Genomic DNA, 21,946 nt, shown 5'->3' with positions numbered 1-21,946 from the left:
GTGACGTGGTCATGGTAGCGGTTACACCCACCAACAGCCCAAAAACTAAGATGTTGTATATTATTATACCGGGCATGGTAATACGACGTCTCACGGCAATTTGTTTACATCGTATTATCACTTATCATGTGATAATATGATAAGACATAATGAGATATGTTGATATTCATGTCTTAAATTTTAATAATTTAAAATTTAAAACTACGACAAGTCATTTACTTATGGTAAAAACTAAAATGTCTAATTTATAGTTTACACTACAGATTATAATTATAATGTGAACATTGAATATGATCTGTGTTTATACCTACCTGATTAGGTCAATACGTCTTGTATTTTACCTACCAATTTAAGATTTTTATGGACTACAGAAACAGTGTTGTCTTCAAACGTATTATATGTAACTGCATCGCTAAGTCTCTCTGTTGTACACTTGATCGATCCCAAATTAAAAATAAATGTATTCAACTACAAATTTGAATACCACGTCTTATAGTTATTAAATAAATTGCATCGCGGTAAAATACGAAAGTACAATAGTAATAAAAATGACAATAATTATATTACAATACATACATTATTAATCTTTGGATACCATTTTTTTTTGTTTTAAATAATTGTTTAATGATTCAAATCCATTAATAGGTAACGTTTTACTATATGACGAACCATTAATTTAAATTATTTTAAGTTTTTTACTTTTTCGAACAACAACATACAGTTTTAATTTCATATTCCAAAGCAGAATATTTCTTAGTTTTACAAAAAATCGAACTTAGGACGAGTAGTTGACGAGGTATACGGAAATACTAGCTGTCTGTAGGCAAAAATTAATAAAAATATCTTTGTACTTTTATGGTTTGAGTATAAATTAATATTTGTATTTATTTATTTTATTAAAAATACGAGGTATAATAAATTATAATAATACAAAGAAAAACATCTTCTTGTACATTTATACAGTTATTCAAATAACTATAACTAAGAAAGAAAGAACGTAAAGTAGCGAAGGCGTCTGCTTTTTGTTTCTTTTCTCATTCGCTTTATATCGTACCCCTGTTGGAAGTTTTTTTACGATAATTTAGTTTTTTAAGTGAGCTAGTTATGATCATTTTTAATTTACATTTATTATAAACGCATAACTCACTTAAAAACTGAATTATCTTAAAAAATTGTCCAAAAAAACACAGATAATGTTTTTACCATCAAGTTTCATAATAGGTCGATTCACTCTAATTTTTAACCCTTCACTGCATGATTTTTTATCAAATAATAAAAAAAATGTTTTTAATAGATTACAACCTGTAGAATCCATTAAAATTATTAAAAAAATTCAGTTATAAAATGTAAGTACTCAATTTGACTCAATTTTGAAAAATGCATGTGTGCACTTCTATGCACTATCGACAAACAATAATTATTACGTCTCAAATATTGAAATGCATGTATGCACTTCTATGCGTCATTAGTATATCATGTAATTTTAAAATTTATATAATATTTATTGATGAAAAGCAATATTATAAAATGAAAATATAAATAAGTACATGATTATATTTTTTGAATACAAATTAAATTAAAAAAAAAAAAAAAAATCTAAAATAATAATAAAAAATAAAACAAATTCAGTTAGGTATAATGAAATAAATCGAAGCAATTTCTTTCTTTATTACAACATAAAAAAACATCGCATTTAGTACACTTAGCGAATGATTGAAATTTACATTTTGGTAGTTTACATACTCGTCAAATTTTCTCAAATTGTATTCTGTGTTGATGCCCATCCAAACGTAAATGGGTTGATGGAATAATTGCAGTTGGTGTCCTTTTTTTTCTTTTTTCAAGCTCCTCTAGCATTTGTTTTTCCAAAGATTCCTTTGTTTTTCTGCCTTTTTTTTTTATTTCCATTTCTGTTTGACAAAGTTCCACAGCTAATTGCTCTCGAAATTGAGCTAGTTTCATTGGTTTTTTTGTAACTTTTTTATACAACATCCACGCGTTTACAATCGACATATCAACCAAATGGTAAAAAATTTTCATGTACCATTTCTTAGACCTCATTATTATTCTATAGCGCTCAATCATAGAATCCATAAGGTCAACCCCACCCATATGTTTATTGTAAACTTCAATGATTTTCGGCCTAGGTACAATAACGGTGGTCTTTTTTTTTTTTTGTCAAATCTACTCACTACATTTTTTTCGAGTTCACCTACAAAAGTTGAGGATACGTGTACTACCTTGTTGTCTTTCCATGCAACAGCTGAAATAGGGACATCTTCAACCACTGCGAAACACTCTTCAGAATATCCGCGATCTTTTTTCATCAATAAACGATCATCTGTCAAACAGACGTTTGGAAAACGATTACGTCTAAATGTGCCAACTGTGTGAATGCCTTTTTTTTCTAGATATATCATAACTGGTAATGAGGTGTAGTAATTATCGAAAAATAACTTATGGTGCACATTTTCCGGTACCATTCTAGTTATTCTCACAACAATGTTGCCTGTAGCTCCAAAATCTGGTTCATTGTGTATAATTCGTTCGTCTTCCTTATTTTCATTTCCCGTGTAAATTTCAAAGTTATAACCGTAGCCAGAAACACCACATAAAACAAATAATTTGTACCCCCATTTATGAGGCTTCAGAGGGAGATACTGTTTGAGATATGATACAGCTTTAGTTGGACACAATTGCTCATCTAATGATAAGTTTTCTTCGATAGGTACAGAGCTAAACTTTTTATTGAGTGTGTCAATAAGTGGCCGAACTTTAAAAACCCTGTCACGATTTGGATTATCTCTAGGTAAATCTAAAGTGTTGTCGTTAAAATGCATATACCGCCTAATATTTTCAAACACATTTACACTCATGCAATTTCTTATTATTTTATTATGAGTATTTTCTGACCAATATGACCTCGTATTTGGTAGATGGACGATTGACATCATTGTAATTATGCCCAAAAAATGTCGTACGTCGTTTATCGTTATTTTATTTGGTTTTTCGGGATTTTGTTGAGTACTATAAAGTGTAGACTGTTCGGCAATATGTGCTAATAATTCGTTATCAAAAAAATAAGAAAAAAATTCTTTAGGTGATTTCATTTCTTTTATTTCGTCAGGCATTGGCTTTTCCCCAAAAAATTTTATAAACTCGAGATTCTGTGAAAAATTTCCTTTTCTCCAAATCGGGTCCAACTTTTTTATTTTTGGTATATTTTTTGTTTTAGAATTATTAGAAGCAATTAGTTTTCTTGTGGATCTACGGTTTCTACTTATAGGTATTTGTGAAACAAATGACGAAGATGTTGAAACAGATTCTGTTGGCAAAGATTGTACATCTGATGGAATTTGAATGACAATAGGGGATTGTGACGTTGAAGAACCGAAATTAGTTATATTTTCTTCAGAAAAATACACTGGATTATTCAGTATATTCTCAGCATCGTCTATAGTTTCATTTAAAATGCGGTCGTCATTTTCAAATAATTCCTAATTATAAAATAAAAAATCCTAAATATAATAAAATACTAATACCTCATAAAAATAATAATAAGTAACTAACGGGCAATTCAAAATTTTCGTCATCACTTAGACCAATATCAGCAAACTCATCGTCGCGTTCAATAGGTATACTTAAAATTCGTTGAATTTCTGATTCATTATTCACTAAATTATCACTAAATTATCACACATTTTGATTTTTTAAATAATAAATAATTCGAAAAAATACTTCCATAAAAATATAAAAATCGACGGAGTCGGGAGTAGTAATAACACTAATAACTGTTGGTACCTATATTGCATGGAAGTGCACCAATGCATTAGAACAAAATACGTAATTTTACAGTATTCAATATAAAATTATTATCTTGGTATTTGTATAATCATAAATAATAATAGATATGAAGTATGATGATATTTTTTTGGATTTCCCATCGATTTTATTTTCGTCACAACACACATTACAACATTGACTGATAACGGATATTTCATCACTCACTCTATATAACGTACCCGCCCTGACTTCTCTCTCTAAGTGCTGTCCATTAACTTATATATGTCTATGGTTGGAACGGCCTCGGATCGAGTATTTATTTTACATTATGTATGCCTTACATCTGTATAAATAATGAAAAAAAACTACCCTCTGACGCCGCATTGTCGCGTAGGAACAAACTGAGATCGCTGTCCTAGGTACTGCGTACAAGGCAATAAATTCGAAGATCTTTTGTGATAATATTATACCTACTTGCCGGGGATATCGATGGGTAGTCCATTAGTAAATAGCCAGTCCGTGGAGACGATAAAACGGGTCGTTATATTATAGAATCGGACCGATCTATGCCAGATAAAAATAAAGCGATATCATTGAATATTGTACCTACTTAAAAGTACCTATATATTATTATTATTATTATTATTATTATTATAATTTATAATAATATTATGTGAGTCGAAAGGTTAAAATATATTATCGTTAAAATATTATCGTTCACACATACAGCGGACGACGGCCGTCTCCACGAAATATATAACAATTATTTATATACATATACAGTTTTCGGAACATTCAGTATAAAAATTAATTCGTTCACGTTCAAATTCATATTTTAGATACTGAGTGGAATGATGAATGTATTGATTTTACAATGATTTTTTTTATTTTTGTGTCTGTCATCAACTTTTGGGACACAAAAATATTTGGATTTTCTTCAACAGTATCTTTTCTAATAGAAAAGTGAATCTAGTTGGTACGGTAGTTTTCGAAAGCGATGTGAAAAAAAATAGAAAAGTTAAAGAGAAATGGGAATTTTTTTGCAAAATTTGTTTTCGAGAAAATCGATTTTGGTTTTTGGTGCAACTCTAAAACGAATAACCGTATATACATAAAATTTTCACTGGTTGTTTATATTCGCATTTTCTATACAGAATAAAATTTTAAAAATATTTTGATTTGTTTTGAACTGTTTAGGAACATTTTCAGTTTCCAATTTTATTAGTATTTTTTTCTATGGATGTCAATAACATTTTATTTGTTGGATAAAAAAGCTTGAAAATTTAATACAAGACTCCTACTATATTGTTACAATGATATTTGAAAAATATTAAAAATCCTTTGTCACAGTTTGTATTTATAAGCATTTAAAGTTCAAATTTTGACAAAATTTAATAATGATTGTGTAGCTAAAAATGTATAAAATGTTCAGAGTTTTCAACTGATAATAGTGATAATAGATATTATGTTGAAAAAACATTGTCTCATAACTACGTGTGTGAAGTTGGGGGACCAAAGCTTGGGGACTATTTTCTCGGACAGTTATTGATAACAGTCATTGTATGCGCGGTTGCGTTTTATTATGTTCAAAGCACCCAACATTTGTATTACCGTCAACCACAAGATGGTGCCATGAAATTCATAATATGCGTCAGACCAGCCCAGGGGACCGTTTTTTTGTAGAGCAGCGGAACAGGTGGGCGTGACGTTTGTAATTTTTCCGACCATGTTCCGGAAGGTGGCGACGCATTAAACCTATATATACGGAAAGCCAGGAAAATTCTCTATAAGACGTTCATTGTTCAAAAGTGTATCCGGCTTTCGGGGACATAGTAATATGCGTCAGACAAGCCCAGGGGACCGTTTTTATTGTAGAGCCGCGATACAGGCGAGCGTGCCGTTTATAATTTTTCCGACCGTGTTCCGGAAGGTGGTGACGCATTAAACCTATATATTCGGAAAGCCAGGAAAATTCTCTATAAGTCGTTCATAGTTCAAAAGTGTACACGGCTTTCGGGGACATAGTAATATGCGTCAGTCAAGCCCAGGGGCCTGTTTTTTTTGTAGAGCCGTGGTACAGGCGGGCGTGCTGTTTATAATTTTTCCGACCATATTCCGGAAGGTGGCGACGCATTAAACCTATATTTTCGGAAAACCGGGAAAATTCTCTATAAGTCGTTCATAGTTCAAAAGTGTACACGGCTTCCGGGGACATAGTAATATGCGTCGGACCAGCCCAGGGGACAGTTTTTCGTATTTTTGGAAAATTTCCTAAAAGACATTCATTTACTAATCTTTATTATTATGAGCCACCATAAATTGGTGTCTTTGAATGATTCACTTCTCGTTCGAGAGCAGTTTTTTTTTTTATTATTTACATGACTTTTTAATGTTAATAGTATTGTTTTAATGATTTTAAAATATTTTATATGTATCTTGCTATTATATGTACTTTTTTTAAACGATAAAATGTCAACATTATATTATCCTGGGCAAAATATTACTGTTGACGAAGGGGTGTGTCCTTTTCGCGGAAGAGTACATTTTAGGGTGTCTATGAAGAATAAACCAGAAAAATATGGTATGAATTTATACATTGCTTTTGACCCGCTAACATGATACACATTAAGTTTTGAGATTTATTCTGGGAAAGGACAGGAAAATAATTCGATTATACCTTTAACCTTTATACAGTCGCTTATTAAAACAGTATTTCGACAAAGGCCATACTATTGATATGGATAGATTTTACACTAGTCCTTTGGTATTGGAGTATCTTTGGGATAATAAAACGAACGGTGTAGGAACGGTGATAGCAAATCGTAGAGGACTTCCAAAAGATACAGTAGTTAATGTTAAATTAAAAAAAAGTGAATTGGTATTTGGTAGGAACGGCCCACAAATTTGCATTCAATTAAAAAATTAAATTAAAATAATTATCTCGGTCAACTTTTTGTTTTGACCAATGGAACTGTCGTAATAAGCCGTATATTACAGATATCGTGTTTTAGATAATCATATTTATTTTTAGACCTATTTTTAGATCAACACTCAGAGAGTTCAATGAAAAAAAAAGAAGTTCATCGAATTATTCAAAAAAAAATAGAAAACATGAGAAAACAGTCACACAACAAATAATTGGCGGGAAATGTTCGTCCGTATAATATTTATATTAAACACACGTTCCGCGTTAAACGCGGCATTCGTGTCCAACGTAAAAATTCTAGCGTCTCACGTATCTTAAAATCGTGGCCGTGTCTATAGGTACAGTTTCCAAGCCGCTTCTAGTCGCAACAGCTGGCCGCAGCGACCGGCCGCACCATACTGCTCACGGACGAGTACAGACGCCGGCCGCAGCGGATAGGAAACCGTACCTTAACACGGTACTCGTCTCCAATGTGTTAAAAACCACAATATCTAAAACCTATAAATAGTGAGTTTGATAGAAATATTATTTTAGTAATTTGGACGACGGTCGTCAATTAAGTGAAACTACCGACCGACAGTTTCAATCGCAACATCGTGTATAGGCTGTATAGGCGTATAGCTAATATAATGTATTAGCATACAATATGCAGAGACGAACCTAAGGTGGGTCATGGGAGGTGTTACACCCCCCCCCCCCCCATCCCTCACTCAGCAATATTTGATTTTTAGTCGGCAAAATGGAATTTATTTTCACCTGAATTAAACCAATTTTTTAAGACGAGGAAAGGAAAACCCATAATCAAAAACTCTAGGTCTACGCCACTGTAGTCTGCAAGTATTCATTGTAATAACTAACAAGTAATACATTTAGTACTGTAGGTAAAGGTAACATAATTTATTTATTTAGAACGGATTATTTTTGAATAATAATAACAGTAATAATAACAGATCGCCGGGACACGGCTTGCTAGAAAGAATAATTCAATTTAAAAATATAATTAATATTATATATATGATATTATAATATACAATAAGCGATGATCGACCGGCCGGAAATAATTAAAAAATAGCTAGATAAACCACAAAACCAGTCAATACATGTATGGGGAATTTGTCAAAATTAAGTGCGATCGTTGGCCACTAGGAGACACTCAATTGCGGCAAGGCGGTATTAATAAACATTATATTATGCCGCCGCCGCGTAGCCGTTGAGGTTGAGCCTTGCCTGAACATCATTCATTCTGCAATTTGGTCACGACACTGCAGGTCCAACTTAAAACTCACAAGTCGTAAGTACAATGTTGAATATAATTAAGACTATTAAAACTATTTTATGAATACTTTAGTATAATATGATATATTTAATATTTTACGTATCTTATACACCGATTCAATTTTAAATAAATATAATGATTTTTAAAAGAATACAATTTGACGAAATACATTTTCTAAAAATTAAAATATTTCTTTAGCATTCAATAATTTTATTTTGTTGCTTCGAGATTTCTTCAATTTATGGCAAGTGTTGTATTTTAAATCTGTATATTACATAAAATTACTTTACAGTTTAAAATGTTATTAAATTATTATTAATTTTGGTTTTTGAAATTGTTTAACATTGGTTGGCTTGATTCACAAGTATTGTTGTGATATTGCTAATAATTAAACTTTTACCTCGGTAATATTATTACGAACAACAATTTGATTTATCATGATTGATTTAATTCTGTAGTATAAATTCTGTAAAGTTTAAAAATAACAGTTAATTTTCCTTGGTTAATTTAAATTCAAATTTATTACATTAATTTATTGTAAATAGGATAACTAAGTATATATAAAAAAAAAAAAACAACAGTATAATAATGAATAATATAAACAATTTTTAATTTTAATGGGAACATTTTTTTTTATTTAAGTTTACTCAATTAATTATTGTTTTATAAGTATAGTATATAAATATTGAAATATTTTGTCTCATTTATTATTTAAACTTTATGCCTATAATTTAACTTATGTTTAGATGACAACTTATATTTACAATATTATGGTGGAAGTTATGGTGGTGGTGGTGGCGGCCGTGGTGGTGGTGGCAGAGGCGGCGGTAAAACTCCCAACAGGAATAGTAAGTATATAATATTATCATTTATCATATAATACCAACTAATAGTTTTTATAGACTAGTTCTGTCTGCGGAAAATTTATATTCAGATGCATCAATGCGTCAATTACGCATGTAATACACCACCTTCACAATGCCTAAAACATGTGTAAATAATTTTTTCTTTAATACTTAGGTATTCAATATTTACTAAGTAGCTAATTAATTGATTTGAATTTTGAACTAATAACCATAAACTTTTAAATAATTTATACCTACCTATCACTGTATTCAGGAAAAGGAGGTTTTATCTATCTGTTAACTATCCATTTTTTTAGTAGACCTATAGAAAATAACTTATTTAAAATGTTCTTGTATGTACTTTGGTTGCATTAACTTTGATTTAGTTTCACACAAAGATAAAATATTGATTTTTTATTTCATGCTTATTATTATAAATTAAACAGTGATGTTATTTAATTATCTAGTTACATTGATCTTCGTACATTATAACATTTTATTTAAAATATGTTTTATATCTCCCAATCTGAGGAATGAAATGATGTCTTCCCTTTTCTAAAATTGTTTAAATTAAAAAACAAATTAACATTTTATCATGGATATATTTTAATTTTGATTCCTTTGATTTTCTAGAATACCCCGTTTGCTTCAAACGGGGACATACCGCCGCCCAGTGTATTTTCGGTAAGCGAGCCGCGGATGCCGCCAAAGACCCGGTTGCTGAGGCTGCTAATAGAGCAGCCAGGGCAGCTTCTGATGCCGAAGCAGCCATCGCATTAGCTAAAAAATTAAAAGAAGAAGCTGCTCTGGTTGCTCTGCAGCAGCAGGGAAAACAGCCACCACCACCATAACAACAGCGGCAGCAAGAACAACAGCCACCACCACCACCACAACAACAGCAGCAGCAAGAACAACAGCCACAACAACAACAGCAGCAGCAGCAGCAGTACCACCACAACCATATGTAATATATTATGTATTGTCAACTAAAATATGAAAAAAAAAATGTATTCTGTGTGTTTTCATTTCCTGGTCATCATTATAGTGTTAATTGGAGTTACTAATTTGTAGGCGTCTTGCAGTCTTGAAAAGAATACTTTTATTTTGTATTCGGAATACATATTTGAATAAATGTATTCAGAATACGTATTCGAATAGTTCTTAAAAAATATATTCAGAACACATATTCGAATACTTTAAAAAGTATTTGAATACTATTAGAATACTTTCACAACTAGTTTTTGTTAGTTTTTGAATGGTTGATAATTAACATTTATTAATTAATAATTAAAAATACATAGTAATATGATACGGCCGATATGGGCCATATAGGATACAAGACATTGGTATTTATAAAATTAATCATATCATGGGTCAATATTATATTTCGTTCAAAGAATAAAATTAATGTTCATGATTTATAATATGTCTTGTCACAAATTTAAAACTATTTTTCTGGATCAGTAAAAAGTATTTTTTTTATGAATAAAAAATACAAATAAAAGTATTCAAATACTTTACAAGACTGGTGTCTTGTAATTTCAAAATATGCATAAATTTAATGATAACTATGTTTAAAATTGAAAATAGTACATATGTTCATCGATATTAGATGGCAGCTTTAATATTTTTAATCTAATATTTGACATTATTAGATAAATAATCAAACGATCAAATAATAATAATTAGCTATGTAAAATAAAATTAAATACATCAATACTTTATAAGATATAAATTAATTAGAATTAATATTTTTTTATCCACGAAACTTGGCATTAGTCATATAAAATTTTATATATCTTGATCAATAGAATTTTTATGATTTCTTACAGTTACTGAAACAAATGTATAATGTAAATACTTATTAATTATATATTATATTAAATGAATACAGCAAAGGTGCTTCCCTACTGAGTTTGGGAACAATTGTAACATTTTCGATAATATTATTTATTTCTAAGAAAATACACAAGTCACAGGCTTAATGCACTACCACATCAACATCAGACCACCTCTACAACGCCGTCTCTAACGAGGACGCTCGCATGACCTAATTTATCAAGAAACATAAGCCTCTAACAATTTTTATCACATAACTTAAAATTGTAATAATTTAATTATTGCGTTAAACATGCCAAAATTTATTACCTTTTCTTCATCTCTAGGTATAGATGGCAAACACTAGGAGTACCTAATTGTAAATAAAAAATAATAAAAAAAAAAGATATTGCACTCATTTTAAATAACTTATAATCATTATAAATATGTATATATTAGACATTGACTTTCACAGTAAATCCATAAAATTTCATAAAAAAAAAAAAAAACGTTACAAACGTACCCCATCTTTATTTTGTCAATATTTGAACTTCAAATGTTAATACAAAGAAAAAATTGTACCTATATATTTCCGTTGATCATTTTTGAATTGCTATAAGACCAAATTATAAGAAAATTTGTATTCAATTCCCAAGTATTTTAAATCAGCAAACAATTGTTTATCAACAGTAATATTTCAAATGCCTATGAATAGCTTAAAAATAAGATTTCTTAAAGGGAATTTGTAAATACTTTTATTAACAAGATAAAAGCTATTTTTTTGTAAATTAATTGTTTTGGTTTTTTTTGCAAGGCGCTTAACCAAGGCACCTTGGAAGAGATTAATATCTCAATTATGAATATGCCGGGAGACTATGCTCTAGGACATTGTGTGGCCAAAGATATGCGTATGAGTGCTGGTATCGCCATATATTTCAAGTTAGTGAATAACATAGTTTTATTGAGAAAATATTGTTAATGTTTTTAATTTATGTATTCAAATATAATTTAGGAGCATTTATAAGAGAGTTGACGAACTGATGGACCAAAGACAAGATGTTGGCAGCATAGCATATTTGCAAGAAAATGATCGATTTATTTACTATTTAATTACCAAGGAGCTTAGCAACCAATAACCAACGTACAATAGTATAACTGCGGCTATTGCAAAATTACGTGATCTTATTGTAGAACATGGTGTTAAAAAACTAGCCATCCCACGTATTGGTTGTGGTCTAGACAAATTAGAGTGGTCCATAGTAAGAGGCATTATTGAAAATTTATTTCAAAATGTAGGATGTACAATCAAAATTTGTCATTTTACACATGTAATTTTACTTAATTCAGCCTTCATAACAAGCAATTATATGAAATGAGTTTACTTATGTTTTTATTTTTTACAGAATTTGTCAAAAGATTCAGAATTACTTTGAGTTCAACATCCAAGTACTATGAAAGTTTTTAGAAGTATCAAGGATATAAAAAGGCGAGCATTTGAAAAACTGAATATTATATTATTTTCTCAGAAAACTACTTTACCAGTGTATTGGGATCAACATTTTCAATCAGTCAATGAAAAATACTGCTTTAAGTCACAATATTATAAAGACTATCAAGCAGATCTTGAAGTCGGTGAGTGTTTATATTACAGCACAATAGAAGCTCATATATTTGTTATCATCACAAACAAAAATACAACAGACCATTTTTCATATAAAAACTTGGAAGAAGGACTTGTACAAATAAAAATGTTGATCAAGAATGATCAGTGGCAGCCAACATTTATTATACACAGAATGAATAATCATATATTTGAAGATCTCATAAATGAAAAAATTGTATCCCTAATATGTTCAGCTTTTTTAGAATTGACTCCATGTTTAATTTTTCAATTAGTAAGCAGTAATTCTTAAACAAACTGAAGTTAACAAAATATACTTTTGTTAAGTTCTAAATTCACGGAATATCATACATGGCATAAATGAACGATTTATGTTGGTTGTATTAATTATTACATTTATTTGTCGTTTTATAATTTGAATTTGAAAATTTTAGTAAAATATAGAATTCAAAGACATTAAACAGTTTCTTTTCTTTTCTTTACGCTTAGTTTGGCTAGATGTAGCTCGCAAAACTGCACCTGGATTAGGATATGGTCGCATTTGAAATAGTGGTCTTGACTCTTGAGGCTGTTGTGTCCACCCCTGACTTAGCTTCAACTGTTAAGCCGTCGCTCAAAGAACCCCTAAAAGTATAATAAATGGTTAATAAAACTTATGTTAACTATAACTATTTAGTTAATACAATGTATGTATTAATCATATAAATGTAGTAACAAAAATATAATGAGAATACTGTAGTGATCCCACGTACAGTTGAATAGATGTCAGGTATTAACACTTGAGTTACCACACGGATGTGATTAATATAACAAAATTCTAATCGTTGAATTTAGCTAGTACTAACTATTTATTGTAATACTGCTGCGCCTTTTCTGCCGATAATCATAGTATTGGGTTTTCAACATATATTATTATAATGCTTGCCTCCAGTACCATGACAATACACTGATTAATCCAACGAATATTTCAATATGGTTTGTTGGTTTGGGGGAAGGTATAAATGAGTACGCTGTCAGATCACTGAAAATACTACAATGAAAAATCATTAGAATTTGCGTATATAATATGTAGAAATGCTCAAGTAAGTTTACTATTTTATTCAGAATTAAAACAAACTTTAAAAATTAATTTGAATTTTGAAATTTATTGATTTATCTGTTTTGTAGATAGTAAGATTGTATTATCTTAAATCATGATTTTGATAATGAAATCTATAAACATAACATGAATTGTATGTCCAATCTTTAAATTGATAACCGTCCCTAACCCTAACCGCAATTATATTTAATAATTTGTTATCAACGTTTAATAAACCACGATTATTGATAAAGTAAGTTCTTTTATCTTATTTTTTTAAATTTGTATAATTCTTTGAAAGTACCTGGAGTCCTGGATAACTACTTGAATATTCATAAAACTGAACATTTTAATGAAATCTACGTACGATTCCCAATAACACACCAGACATTTCAGCTCTTCCATTAACTTGTTTACCTAGTAAGTCATTATGATTTTGAATATTTTTTATAGAGATCCGTTTATAATAATTATTTAATATAATATTTTTAAACTTTGTCTAGGAATACATGATAGTATTGACTACACTTTTTCTCCTAGAACATCAACATAACTTTCTAGTGAAAAATCTAGATATTTAGATTCTCCTTTGGGTTTCATAAGTCCTTGTAAGATTTAATCAAACAATTTTATTATATGATTACTAAAATTATATGAATATGATTTAGATTCTTCAGTTTGGTATGAAGAAATACCCAGAAACGTTTTGTGCGCCTACAATTGAAGAATGAGAAAGAATGTCAATTTTATCTCGCTGTGTGAAAAACATTTGTTATCACCCAGTAGTACAATCTCAAGCAATGTGCAACGCGAGAAACCCTTATGGACAGGTATACAAATTATATGAAACAATTAGCGTTAACAATCTACTTCTCAGGCCTACTTCTCATAAATCAAGGATAAAATGTGAGTCTATTTTGCAGTCAAAGTTTTTCAAAAGGATGAATTCCATAAACCTTAATTTTGTAGATTTTATTTTACATTACTGTTTAAATATTTCTAGGTGCAATATTGACAATCAAGGGAGACGAAAAAACCATTGAAAAAATAAAGTGTAAATGAATTTCAAGTTATGACTACCACCTACAACAATCACTTTTAAACTCTTATAATGTAAAACACAGAAGTTGTGTAGTGTTGCAATATTACAATAATGTATTATTGGTAGGTTATGATAAACAACAGTATCTCAACTTTTAACTATATTTTTATAAAAGTTATTTTATATTATAGTCTACATTCTGGGCCTGAACAACACAGGGAATCAATGAATATATATTCAAAATAAATATATATAACAACTGCTATTTGTAAGCAACAACTTGAGGTAATTCTTATCAAACTTCTGATTGGTATTCATCAACACGAATCAGTCATTAAATAAACCTATTGTGTCTGAATCAAATACAGTTTAAATTAGTAAGTATAGATATTATAATAATTAATAGTGTATTGATTTTATTTCTTTTCAGTTATAAGCATTTATATTATTGTTTCCACACAGCATTATGGCTTTTGAAAATGTATTTGGAAATAAACTATCAGCTAACAATACGTCATTGATTTGAGCAGTAGGTATCCTCTACGGAAATTGTGTGTGCTACTTTAAAATCGTTTGATTTATTTTATTTGATTAGTGTTGTCTTGACATTGTGTAAAATTAACACAGGGGACACTGGCCAAAACAAAAGACTCCACAGTCAGGAAAATTTTAAGGAGTAATTAGTATTTTTTTGGTCAAATACAGCTGCGGCAAGTGTAAGGTAATACATTATTAAATGGATAGTTAATGTCTTAATCATTAATGAGTTCTGAACCCATAGAATATAATATTCAAAATTTTAATTTAAAACAGTACCTATTTTAATGATTTTTATAATTGGTCTGTTATAATTTATAAACATCCTAATTAATATTTTGTAAATTAGTATTCACAGTATGCATTAAATTCTTATTCCCCATGATTGTTATTGTAATTCCCCATATTTTACTTAGTACAAGGGCTTCTGTCCGCCCCTTGATAAACACTGTCTAGATGAATACAAAGATATCATGTAATTTTATAACCTAGGTATTTATGTTTTGAACTTCTTAATAATTAATACTTTTAGTATTACTAGTAATACTTTAGGAAAAAAAAGTAACTTTCGTTATTTTAGTTCATCATGATATGCAATATGTACCTAGTCCTTTAATTCAATTTGAATACGAATCAATTAAATCTATATTATACTGATGGGGAAAAACTATAACTTTAGAAGTCTTGTAAAATATTCTAATAAAAGTATTTGAATACTATTCTAAATACTTTTTTTAAAAAGTATTCTGAATACTTTTATTTGTATTTTTTATTCATTAAAAAAATACTTTTTTTCGATCCAGAAAAATAGTTTTAAATATGTAACAAGAAATATTATAAATCATGAACATTAATTTCATTCTTTGAACGAAATAGAATATTGGCCCATGATATGATTATTTTTATGAACATTAATGTGTTGTATTCCGTATGGTCCGTATCGGCCGTATCATATGTGGTCAGAATTTATGTACAACTTATGATTACAATGTATTTTTAATTATTAGTTAATAAATGTTACCAACCATTCAAAAACTGATAAAAATTAGTAGTGAAAAAAAGTATTCGAATATGTATTCTGAATATATTTTTTAAGAACTATTCGAATACGTATTCTGAATACCTTAATTCTCATTTATTCAAATATGTATTCAGAATACAAAATTAAAGTATTCTTTACAAGACTGACTTTAGGTCTTAATAGACAGATACCTAAGGTAACTAAATTTATCTTTTTAATTACTGATTAGGATTATCTATTTAACAAATTTCCACAAATTGTTCTAATCACATTTTTATTTCAGAAATGTAACTTCATCAAAAATGTATTTTGGAGATGTCAAAAATTATGATTACCATATTGATTGTACCTTTTATATTGGATTGATCGTTGTTGAAACGTCTAGTGAGTATATTTTTAAACATTCAATATAAATCAAACAAATCAAAACACTTATTGCCGTCCCACTTGAAATATCATACTGCGGACTGTCAGCTATGCATGGATAAATTAAATAAAAGCATGACTGGTGTGGTTACAAATTGTGTTTTAAAATTATGTCTAGTGATTTGCATACCTATGTAAATGAGTGTTGGAATTAACTTATTTTACAAGTTACTGTAACAAGACTAGTTTGAAACAGCTAATAAAATTAATTAAATCTGGTATCTTTTTGTGGTTATTTCTTAATTTACTCTGTATATATACATTTTTTCATCAATTCCTAGAAACAATCTCAATAGCATTTTGACAAAACTGTGTACATTTTTTTTTACATATTATAATACTACACTTGGTACCTATGTGTTGTGTAGAACATTTTCTTAGCATGCAAGAAATATCTTATAAAGTTATCTAAAATCTGTGATAATAATCTAATTAGATAGGTGCATTACATGTTGTTTTAAATATATTATTACGTACAAATAACTTATTTTTATAGATATTGTTTGAATATTTCATAATTTCTTAAGTGTTTTTATTTTACATTCACACTCATCAGACATTTGTTATAATCGATTACTAAGTAAAACACTAACTTTGAACCAGACTGCGGACTGTCAGTTATGCATGAATAAATTGAATTAAAGGCAGATAATATATTAAATGCATTACTGTTGTGGTTACAAATTGTGTTTTTAAACTATGTCAGATGGTTGTGATGAAATAACTGTTACCACTAGGTTTAACTTATCTTTTGTTACCTAACCTTTCTGTGTAAAGTAATTTAAACATACCTACTTATATAACTTATTGAGACATACTGTACCAGACATTTGTCATTAATACAATATTAATGTATTTACAATAAATATGGTTCTATAAACTGTGATGTAAACATACCACGGAAAAATCATAATACAGTAATTAGTGCCTCAGGTGACTACTCATCACATAATGAATAAAAGACTTACATTTCCAAACAATGGCTAAACTATTCAGTACAATAGACAGTAGTTTATACGTACCTGTTTCCGCAAAAATTGATGTTTTAAATACTTCAAGATAAATGACATGTTTAAACCATTATTAGCTAATGTAAAGATAAACTGAACAATGTGTGTTAGATTGTATAGTCTTAAGAGGAATTTTGAATTTGTAACCTAACTTTCCATTATTATTTATTTGTCATTATGTTATGATGACAATATGTCAGTATGTTTGGTATAATTATCGTGGGAATAACGCCAATAGAATTTATTTATATACTTTTAAAACAATTTACAATTACTGTGTGACATAGGGCGACATCTATTTGACGGTTTCGGTGCAATACTACGGCAACCCTGAACTTAAATGAAATGCAACAAAACGTACAAGGTGTCTTATCACTTAGTCGTCCGAGAATAATTAGTCCCCTAGCTTTGGTCCCCCAACTTCACACACGGTCATAACTTATACTATTATAGTTTAATAGGTACTTTAATTAGATGTGTAAAATTTCTGTAAATTGCTTTATTTATTAGGTACAACCTGAATTTTGTAGGTAGGTATATAAATTATCTATATAACTACTGTGAAATTCTGATTGAAGACCGTGCAATAGTGTAAAGAGGATAAAAAGTATATTGTGTTTATACATTATTAAATTGAAACTGATTCATTCTTATAAACAACTTATTTTTATTTCTCCCTAAAGACATGGACATGGCCGAAATATAACATATGTTTTGCGCTACATATACAAATAAATTTTGGTTATTTGCATACACATATACAAACTTTTTTAAAGAATAAGGCTTAACTGCTTAGTACTCTTTGGTACCACCCAGGTAAATTGTGTACAGGACAAAAATTTAACCTGACCCGAACAATCTAGAATGATGTTGAAAACAAGTCACATACTTAGCCAGGCCCCTTCAGAGATATTTGATCTGGGGCCAGAGGATGCTTCATGTTTTTAACTATGTTTTGTATTATTGAATAACTAAAAATATATTGCTTTTGAAAACAAATTAAAATTCACAGTTGTATAAAAACGTGGTGTATAGTGTATAAATTATTACTGTTTTAGTGTTATATACTCATATTTATAAAACATTAACTGTTTTCTTAGTCTTCAGAACTATATAGTATGATAAAAATATATATTATGAAGTCAGCCATCAGACCTCTTCATAACAAAGTTACCATTATCAGGCCACCTCCAACCACCACCTCAGATTAGAAATAATATATTTTATTTAAAAATAAAATTCATATTAACACAGGTAGTATTGTTATGTTTTTACACAGTTTGCCTTTATATTAGACTAGACAATTGATTTGCAATAATGTTTATTAATATTAATACATTTTTTTTTTTGTAAAATGTCAATACATATTTATGCATGAGTTTCCTATTTTTTTAGTGCATTAAAATAACCAGTTTTAAATGACAGAAATTAATTAATCAATATTTAAAAATGTAGTAATGAATGATTTAATTAACTATTATGTCTACACTACTTATTTCTATTAATAGAAAGTCTTCCTACTTTGGATGTTTGCTTTGAGTTTGCATTTAATTGGTTTCGGTTATTACTTTGAACTTGGCTAATAACACCTCTTCCACGACCTGCATTCTTACACCGGCTGTTTATTACTGGTACAGGAGCATTTATTTGAATACTTTTCGAATCACCAAGGGGAGGAAAGTTGTCTTCTTTATTTGTAATAGTTTTGCTATTTGTATTTGCTTTATACTCTGGCTTATTCCATATTGGTTTTTGAATAACAGTCACTAATTTACCTTCAAGCGCTAGGAAACTATTGGCCGCTAAAGTGTTCGGTTTATTTATTTCCTTTTCATCTGAATAATTTGCAGCAAATTTAGAAATTTTCATTTTATCAAAATGTTCCTCAAATGGACTCTCTGTTTTAGATAAATCAAAATCATAATGACAACCAGATACAAGTTGTATGTCAATATAGCGACAACAATGAGCTGATAAAATGTGTATCCACTTACATACAAAATAGTTACTAACCATAAATGTGTTCAAGTTTTTCATGAAAATTACAACCAATTGTCTTAATTGTAGTTAACTCATCTTTTGATAAACTATTGGTAGCTATAGCAATAGAAGGTAAAGCTAAATCATTTGTATCTGGATGTTTAACTTTATACTACTAAGTACTAACTACTGTAGGTATAATAATTTATAATTTATTGTAGTAAAGCTGGTTTAATGTTCAGGCCGTTTACGATGATTGAAATCCACTATAATTTTTTAGTTTTTATAACCTCTTATGAACTGAGTTTTCGACTGATAATAGTGATAATAGATATTATATTGAAAAAACATTGTCTCATAACTTATACTATTATAGTTTAATAGGTACTTTAATTAGATGTGTAAAATGTCTATAAATTGCTTTATTTATTAGGTACAACCAGAATTTTGTAGGTAGGTATATAAATTATCTATATAACTACTGTGAAATTCTGATTAAAGGCCGTGCAATAGTGTAAAGAGGATAAAAAGTAAATTGTGTTTGTACATTATTAAAGTAAAACTGATTAGTTCTTATAGACAACTAATTTGTATTTCTCCCTGAAGATATGGACGTGGCCGAGTTTTAGTACGAGATAAGTCGGCTTACGTTACGCGTTATCAAGCTTATACAGAAAAGGTCCAGTCGGCCACTTATGCACTAAGTATATTGGAAGAAAACAATCATTAATAAAACGTTATGAAGAACTGGAGAATTTATATGAACATGTGAAACAAGAATTATAAATCACTCAAGAGGTAATATTATACATTAAATAGGTAATAACTATTTAATATCTTATATCCATTTAACCTTCGTTAAATAAACCATAACTATGCTTATAACTAACTTGACATTGGTCTCCTCTTTATAGGTAGCACAAATTATTAGACATCTGATGATGAAATATCTTTGACTTAGATCTCATGATCTTATCCAACCCACAAAAACTATCTTAAATAAATGATAAGATAGTGAATTTTTGTTTATTGTGTGTAATCAATACATTTTAACATTTTTTAGCTTCAACTATAATAATAGCATATCATTTTTATTTTTATACAAACATTTTTAAACAATTTTAGATTAATTTTTATTCATGGTAAAAATAAACAGTATTTTCTGTAAAATAATGCTGTTGCTAATATACCAACTAAATTAATTATTATTATTTTCAGTAGGTAATATAATTTTAAGACATTTTTTTACTGTAGGTATAAGCTAATAAAATTACCTGTCATTAAATTAATGCCCATTTTTACCTAATACTATTCTTTATAATATTATATTGATTCTTTTACTTTATACTTATTCATACTCGTACATGCATATATGCCTCATAACTAAATTACAAAATTATTTCAAACTTTTATTGTTACCTAATGTTTAGTTTACATAATTTATTGATTTGTATTTAATTTTAGGCTTTGACAAAATTTCAAACTTCTCATAAAGTAACCGCCAAATCTGGTATAGAACAAGAGCAGCATGAAACAGCAGCTTAAGAATCATCACTAAATATCACAAGCGTAGAGCTTGAAAATGATACTAAATCGGTGAGTGTAGAAAAGAATAATTTGAAATCTAAATACGATAACGAGAAAATGGTTGTTACTGAAACCATGACCAAATTACGTAATCAGCGGCTTACACTCAAAGAAGATGCTGCTACATCTTCAAGTAAATATTTGAATAATTTTACATTCAATCTTTGCTATGTTCTTTTTACAATACATGTGAGTTCAATAATTCATTATTTGCAGGTTTGAGAGCTATGTTTGCTGCATAGCATGAAGAACAAGTGACTCTCATGGATAATTTACAGCGACAGTAAGTTGCTGCTGGAGAAGAGAAAAAGACACTTAGTCAGCTGTTGCGTTTGTCTGAAGAACAAAAATTGATGGTCACCCATCGGTTAGAGGAAATTTAAATGGACCGAGAAATAAAAAATCTCTTTAAAAACTCTTCAAGACAATAAAAAACCTCAAAAAGGTATATTCAGCCTACAATATTTATTATAATAATATTGTAGCTTACTATTATTCCATTTTATAATTATTCCCATTTATGGCAGCCAGTTTCGTATCTGCAATATACAGTTATACACTTAATAATAATAATTTTTTTTTTCAATTTTATCTATTTTATAGACTCTTTTGTTTAATATATTTACTCAATTTAAAAATAACAAGAACAAACATGTTGCAATATTTTGTATGAATCTAAATTAAGTATTGTACGTTGTGAAATATCATTAATTAATATACATAATATAAACTTTATTCATATAGTAATATTAATGAATTTGTGGGGAAAATCTGTAATTTATTTATGTAATACCTACTGTGTATATGTTTGTATTCATTAGATTATACCTTAAGTCTTTAGGGCTATAGATAATAATACAGTAAAGTTTTGATTGGCCAAACTAGTTAAGGGGGACAATGGTGACAGAATAATCTAACCTTTAGGAATTTAAAATAATCAAATTAAGTAATTTTATTAATATTTAACAATCGTGTGTATCAGGAAGAATTAACAAT

The 21,946-nt window shown here is 28.9% G+C and overlaps 2 protein-coding genes, 1 long non-coding RNA gene and 1 pseudogene across 3 annotated transcripts; 2 read left to right on the top strand and 2 right to left on the bottom strand.

Moving 5' to 3' along the window:
- Nucleotides 1–2,081: 2,081 nt before the first annotated feature.
- Nucleotides 2,082–4,285, bottom strand: LOC132947726 (piggyBac transposable element-derived protein 1-like). The gene is made up of 3 exons (XM_061017981.1): nucleotides 4,258–4,285; nucleotides 3,571–3,674; nucleotides 2,082–3,497 (listed from the first exon to the last, which is right to left on the bottom strand). Exons 1-3 carry the CDS (start codon nucleotides 4,283–4,285, stop codon nucleotides 2,082–2,084), a joined length of 1,548 nt encoding a protein of 515 aa, XP_060873964.1.
- Nucleotides 4,286–11,486: 7,201 nt separating this feature from the next.
- On the top strand, nucleotides 11,487–12,561 carry LOC132946076 (uncharacterized; annotated as a pseudogene).
- A 6,310-nt stretch (nucleotides 12,562–18,871) lies between these two features.
- On the bottom strand, nucleotides 18,872–19,912 carry LOC132947725 (uncharacterized). The gene is made up of 3 exons (XM_061017980.1): nucleotides 19,867–19,912; nucleotides 19,397–19,501; nucleotides 18,872–19,281 (listed from the first exon to the last, which is right to left on the bottom strand). The coding sequence occupies exons 1-3, from the start codon at nucleotides 19,910–19,912 to the stop codon at nucleotides 18,872–18,874; spliced, it is 561 nt and encodes a 186-aa protein (XP_060873963.1).
- Nucleotides 19,913–20,035: 123 nt separating this feature from the next.
- On the top strand, nucleotides 20,036–21,400 carry LOC132946133 (uncharacterized). Its single transcript, XR_009664673.1, has 3 exons — nucleotides 20,036–20,161; nucleotides 20,828–21,083; nucleotides 21,167–21,400. It is a non-coding gene; the product is annotated as an uncharacterized LOC132946133 (long non-coding RNA).
- The last annotated feature ends 546 nt before the right edge of the window (nucleotides 21,401–21,946 follow it).

The sequence above is a fragment of the Metopolophium dirhodum genome, chromosome 6, assembly GCF_019925205.1.
Source record: "Metopolophium dirhodum isolate CAU chromosome 6, ASM1992520v1, whole genome shotgun sequence".
Classification (NCBI taxonomy): domain Eukaryota; kingdom Metazoa; phylum Arthropoda; class Insecta; order Hemiptera; family Aphididae; genus Metopolophium; species Metopolophium dirhodum.
Note: the sequence above shows the minus strand (reverse complement) of the source record. Positions and strands in the feature narration are given on the sequence as shown.